This window comes from Electrona antarctica (genome assembly GCF_951216825.1).
Source record: "Electrona antarctica genome assembly, contig: scaffold_874, whole genome shotgun sequence".
Classification (NCBI taxonomy): domain Eukaryota; kingdom Metazoa; phylum Chordata; class Actinopteri; order Myctophiformes; family Myctophidae; genus Electrona; species Electrona antarctica.
This window is the reverse complement of record NW_027638336.1, coordinates 25,767-32,450: the sequence shown is the minus strand read 5'-3', so window position 1 is coordinate 32,450 and position 6,684 is coordinate 25,767. Positions and strand designations below refer to the sequence as shown.

Sequence of the window (6,684 nt, the reverse complement as noted above, 5' to 3'; positions counted from 1 at the left end):
GCCAAGCTCGTTTGAACAACCTAAATACCCAACGAATCAAGCTAAGAAACAGTGTAACTGCCATGACCAAATCAGCTAAAAGTAACTTCATCAATGATAAAGCACAGGAAAACAAAAACAATCCTCGTGAGCTCTGGAAGCTACTAAACAATAAACTAGGCTGCGCTCAGAAACTAAAAACCAGGTTTTCAAACATAAACATCAAATCGGACAACACTCTCATCACTGACAACCTTGATGTGGCCAACTGCTTGAATATCTTCTTTACAAACATAGCAACAACTCTGGTTAACAAACTGCCCTCCCACTCTGGGCTCTTTGGTGTAGAGCACATTACAACCTTCTACAGAAACCTAGGTGTTTGTAAAGACGATTTTAAACTAGTTATGGTAACAACTGATGAGGTAATTAAGAAACTGAGTGCCCTCCAACCCCACAAGGCCACAGGCCATGACAATATTCCCTCCAAATTTCTCAGAGACTCAGCCATCTCTATAGCTCCAATCATCACCCACATAGTAAACCTCTCCATCAAACAGGGACAGGTCCCCCAAGATTTCAAACTGGCCAAAGTAACCCCCTTGCACAAGAAAGGGAGTAAATTAGACCCCGGCAACTACCGCCCTATTTCTATTCTTAGCTCCATCTCGAAAGTGATGGAAAAAATAGTCTATGAACAGGTCTAAAAGTATCTTGCCACTAATAAATGAATGTACGAGTTCCAATCTGGCTTCAGAACGTCCCACTCCACTGACACATGCCTTCTCTATTTGAGCGACCACATCAAACATGAGGTGGATGCTGGCAAATACTGCGGCATGGTCATGCTGGACCTCCAAAAGGCTTTTGACACCGTGAACCACTCCATACTGGTTAACAAGCTAAAGGCAATTGGTTTCGATAGCACATCAGTGAGCTGGATGCAATCCTACCTGGAGGGGAGATAACAGATGGTGGAGGTGAATGGAACACTGTCCCCCCCCTCCCAGTGAGCTGTGGTGTTCCACAAGGGTGCATACTAGGACCATTATTGTTCCTAATATATGTTAACGACATGACTTCAGCTTGTGACTGCAACTTGTTCCTGGAACAAACTGCAGGTTGAAAAGGCCCTCAGCTCTGAACTCGGTAGAATCTGCACCTGGCTCGCTGATAACAAACTATCTTTACACCTGGGAAAAACTGAATCCATTCTCTTTGGCTCTAATAGTAATCTCAGCAAGGCAAATGGATTCTTGGTTAGAGTGGGTGACAATGTTATCACACGTAAAGATGAAATTACCTACCTAGGTTCCATCCTGGAGGCTAATCTTTCCGGTGATAAAATGGCCACCAACGTAATAAAAAATATCAACCATAGAACAAGATTCCTTTACAGGATCTCCTCACTGGTCAACAAAAACACCTTGAAGACCTTAACAGGAGCCCTTGTACAGGGTTTCTTTGACTATGCATGCACCTCCTGGTACCACAGCACCTCAAAGGCCCTTAAAACCAGGCTCCAGACTTCCCAAAACAAACTGGTCAGGCTCCTACTTGACCTCGCCCCCAACCCACCTCACCCCTGCCCACTTCGACAGGCTGGAATGGCTTAGGGTCGACGACAGAGTACAGCATCTTGCAATGGGTCTGGTCCACAAGATTCGATACACCACCAAGATACCCCTGTACCTGTCTAGATACTTCCTTAATGTTAACGAAGTCCACACCCACAACACCAGAGGGAGTGCAACGAACCATGTACAACCCAGATTCGGCACAAACAAGAGACTAAATTATTTTCGCTCCTATGCCACCAAAATGTGGAACGCCCTACCAACTGTCATTAAGACATGCGAATCCCTTGACTCCTTCAAAACCGCTCTCAAAGGGCACCTACGGACGGCTGCAATTCGAAACTGGCCCCTGTAAAATCGGAATCCCTCAAACACGAACGCAAGGACAACAAAGAGACGGTCGCGGCCACACAGCCAACTCAAGGTATGGCCACGGAGCCGACTTGGGGACCCAACGCAGCTCCTCCAAGGAAAACAAACAAATTAACGGAGCTGAACGTGAATCCCCCCCACCGCCCACCCCTTTTTTTTCCCCTCACTGTATATGTTTCTTTTCCCTTTTTCCCTCCTTTATGATGAATTCCTGTTCTGTCTATAGAAGTGTCTATTTGTACGTCTCTAAATGTTTTGATGATTTGAACATGGTGGACCCTATTGGAAACAAGTGTAATGCTTAATTGGGTCGTCCACTCACAATACAAACAGCCTTTGTATTGAGTTTGTGCTTAAAATGTACTGTAATTCTGCAAACTGTTAATAAATTCTTCAATCAATCAATCAAAGCTATTTTTGCCACGTGCAATGTGGCCCCTCTGGAGTGAGTATGGAAATATAATGGCCCTCTCCTTCGTCAAAGTTGCCCACCCCTGGGCTAGCACCTCCTTATATTCCAGATCTTTTAAAGTTGTAGAAAGGTCATTGAGATCAGCAGACCAGCTCCTGCTGGAGGGCCCGAAGTCCAAGCTGAGACTGAGGGGAGATCGTGCCTTTTCTGTAGCTGCCCCTAAACTTTGGAATGAACTCCCCCTCTCTGTAAAACTGTCCCCCTCTATCCCTATCTTTAAATCCCGTCTTAAAACACTTTTTTATTCCCAAGCTTTTACCCCAGAGTGAGATATTTTTTTATGTATTTTTTGTTTTACTGTTTGTTTTGTTTTTCTCCACCCTGTTGTATATTTGTATCTCTATAATGTGTTTATCTTTGACGATTTTGTGCACTTTTATTTGTGTATTTTGTTATGTTATGTAAAGCACTTGGTCAACTCTGTTGTTTTTAAATGTGGTCTATAAATAAAGTTGGATTGGATTGGAATACCGCTTTCAATTTGAGAGCCACGCCCATTGAGATATAATGAATGGCGGCCTGCGCCACAGTAAGCCACCACTAGATGGCGGTCAATGAGTAAGTACATTACTGGTTCCAGGTGTTTATGCTGGACACTCAGTGCTCTCCCAAGACGCCCAATAGCAAGGAAGGCTTCGAGCATGCTCAGTCCTGTCTCCTCATCATAGAGCAGCCCTCGGAGCCGCATAAGAGGTACGCACGCACGCACGCACGCACGCGCACACACACACCTATCGTTAATGTGGTGTTTTTAAAAGTCACCAGAAGAGTTAATTGCGAACGCAGTGAGCATTTACTATGAGACCCAGCAGATCACGTCTGTGTGTCTGTGTGTCTGTGTGTCTGTGTGTGTGTGTGTCACGCTGTAACACCACCCGCCCACCACCAGAGGGCGCAGCTGTATCACACACAAAAACACACACACACACACACACATGCACGCACACACACACACACGCACACACACACACACAAACACAAAACTTAACTTAAAACTTAACTTAAAAAAAAACTTAACTTAAAAAAAAACTTAACTTAAAAAAAAAACTTAAAAAGGAAAAACGCACACACAATAAAACTTAACTTAAAAAAAAACTTAACTTAAAAAAAAACTTAACTTAAAAAAAAAACTTAAAGGAACAAAGTTGTTTCAGACAATATGGAGCAACACCAAAACTCATGTGGTTTTATTTTTTCATAAAAATGTTAACTTCCTGTTGATTTGTCCATTTTTATTCAGAAGAAAACCCGGACTGGATCCATGGATCCGGATCCAGATCTTCATATAGTAAAATCAACAGGAAGTTACCATTTTTATGAAGAAATAAAACCACATGAGTTTTGGTGTTGCTCTATATTGTCTGAAACAACTTTGTTTGTGATTGTTTACGTACTAAAAGAGTGACTTTGAGAGCTGTTTCAGCGTACAATGGAAGTCAATGGGCTGGTATTTTTATAACGTTATTTTCTGTAAAACTGCACTATGGAGCGAAATAACTCCTGGACTGGACTAGTTTGACCATAATAAGGTAAGAAAACAACCCAAACCTCTAAAAAAGTGGTCTTACCCTTTAAAAAAAAACTTAACTTAAAAAAAAACTTAAGTTAAAAAAAAACCTTAAAAAGGAAAAACGCACACACACAAAAAACTTAACTTAAAAAAAAACTTAACTTAAAAAAAAACTTAAAGAAAAAACTTTTAAAAAAAAAACCTAAAAAAGAATCACGCACGCACACATACACACACTAAAAACATAACTTGAAAAAACATTTAATTTAAAAAAACTTAACTTAAAAAAAACCTTAAAAAGTACGTAATTTATTCTAATTGTTGTTATTGCAATTTACGAGCTGCGTTCGCTTCCCGCGTTTGCGCGTCTTACTTGTATTGTAACATGAGGTAAAACATGATCATTAATGTGAGACTAGAACACATCTTTTCTCTGTGGTTTCTCTAACGCTGCTCACAGGAAGATTGGGTAAGTGTTCTGCCTGCCTGCCTGCCTGCCTGCCTGCCTGCCTGCCTTCGTGTGTGTGTGCGTGTCAGTATTGCAAACAGCTGGACCAATCAGAGATATATTTCTTGAACACAGCCAGTTTGTCTCCACTATGTTTAATGTGTATTATACCGTTTACAATATGTCACTTTACTGTTGTGCTGATGACAGACAGGCCAGTGGTGTGGTTTCACTTTACTGTTGTGCTGATGACAGAGAGGCCAGTGGTGTGGTTTCACTTTACTGTGCTGATGACAGAGAGGCCAGTGGTGTGGTTTCACTTTGCTGTGCTGATGACAGACAGGCCAGTGGTGTGGTTTCACTTCACTGTGGAATGCACTCCCCGTTGCAATCAGAACTGCAGCATCACTCCCAATCTTCCGCCGTAGTCTGAAGACCCACCTTTTCAGACTCCATCATGGCCCATAGCACTTATCCTACCCCCTTAGATAGCACTTTTTAGACTTAGATAGCATTTGAAACAGACTTATAGCATGTCATGTAGACAGCACAATAATTGCATTGTATGTAGTCATAGCACATCATAGTACATATGTATAGCATAGTATAGTATATATGTATATTTAATATGTATAGTGTCATTATATAGATATGTTCTAGTTACGTTCTTAGCTTACGCATGTTTCTTGATAAATGCATTTTATATATGTGATGTATTCCCATACTTTTGTTCTTGCCTAATGTAAGTCGCTCTGGATTAAGAGCGTCTGCTAAATGCCTAAATTGTAAATTGTAAATTGTACTGTGCTGATGACAGGAGGCCAATGGTGTGGTTTCACTTTACTGTGCTGTTGACAGAGAGGCCAGTGGTGTGGTGTCACTTTACTGTGCTGATGACAGACAGGCCAGTGGTGTGGTGTCACTTTACTGTGCTGATGACAGACAGGCCAGTGGTGTGGTTTCACTTCACTGTGCTGATGACAGACAGGCCAGTGGTGTGGTTTCACTTCACTGTGCTGATGACAGACATGCCAGTGGTGTGGTTTCACTTCACTGTGCTGATGACAGGCCAATTGTGTGGTTTCACTTCACTGTGCTGATGACAGGCCAGTGGTGTGGTTTCACTTTACTGTGCTGATGACAGAGAGGCCAGTGGTGTGGTTTCACTTCACTGTGCTTATGACAGACAGGCCAGTGGTGTGGTTTCACTTCACTGATGACAGAGAGGCCAGTGGTGTGGTTTCACTTTACTGTGCTGATGACAGAGAGGCCAGTGGTGTGATTTCACTTCACTGTGCTGATGACAGGCCAGTGGTGTGGTTTCACTTTACTGTGCTGATGACAGACAGGCCAGTGGTGTGGTTTCACTTTACTGTGCTGATGACAGAGAGGCCAGTGGTGTGGTTTCACTTCACTGTGCTGATGACAGGCCAGTGGTGTGGTTTCACTTTACTGTGATGATGACAGAGAGGCCAGTGGTGTGGTTTCACTTTACTGTGCTGATGACAGGCCAATGGTGTGGTTTCACTTTACTGTGCTGATGACAGACAGGCCAGTGGTGTGGTTTCACTGTGCTGTGCTGATGACAGACAGGCCAGTGGTGTGGTTTCACTTCACTGCGCTACCTTCAAAAAAGGTAAAAGAGGAAAGTTTCATTCCTTTTTTTAATAATTTATTTTATCCTACAACTTTGTACCCGGTGCCAATTGCCTAAACTGTAATCCTGGGCGCTACTCTCCCTAGCCTCAACGACCTTACAGGCGTATGCAAAGGCTAAACTTATGGAACTTAGATAGCATTTTATGCAGACATAGAACTCTATAGTATATAGGCATAGTTTATGCAGACATAGAACTCTATAGTATATAGGCATAGTTTATGCAGACATAGAACTCTATAGTATATAGGCATAGTTTATGCAGACATAGAACTCTATAGTATATAGGCATAGTTTATGCAGACATAGAACTCTATAGTATATAGGCATAGTTTATGCAGACATAGAACTCTATAGTATATTTTATAGGCATAGTTTCATTATATAGTTTTTTCACTGTTCCAAGGGTTCATACCTTACGTCTGATTCATGACTATTTCTATGTATGTGATGTGTTATCATGTTTTTGTATAGAGAGTATGCGTGTGACATCATCATCAAACCCGGAAGTTATGCAGGAATGCCTACTGAGTGGCAAAAAACTACTTTCTGGCCTTGACAGCCCAAACATCCAAACAGAAAAGTCTTATTTGATTGCATTAAACAACGTTAAACAATTAAACGGTGGACTCCATGTTGCTCCCTGGAAGGAAAGAAGACTGTACGGTG

The 6,684-nt window shown here is 42.1% G+C and overlaps 1 protein-coding gene across 1 annotated transcript in view; it reads left to right on the top strand.

The window, feature by feature from the left end:
- Positions 1 to 2,983: 2,983 nt before the first annotated feature.
- LOC306918162 (brefeldin A-inhibited guanine nucleotide-exchange protein 3-like) overlaps positions 2,984 to 6,684 on the top strand; it is a 29,082-nt gene continuing 25,381 nt past the window's right edge. The window contains exon 1 of the mRNA XM_079531044.1: positions 2,984 to 3,093. Within this exon, the coding sequence (XP_079387170.1) occupies positions 2,987 to 3,093 (107 nt within the window). The 5' untranslated portion in view covers positions 2,984 to 2,986. The remainder of the gene's footprint in view (positions 3,094 to 6,684) is intronic.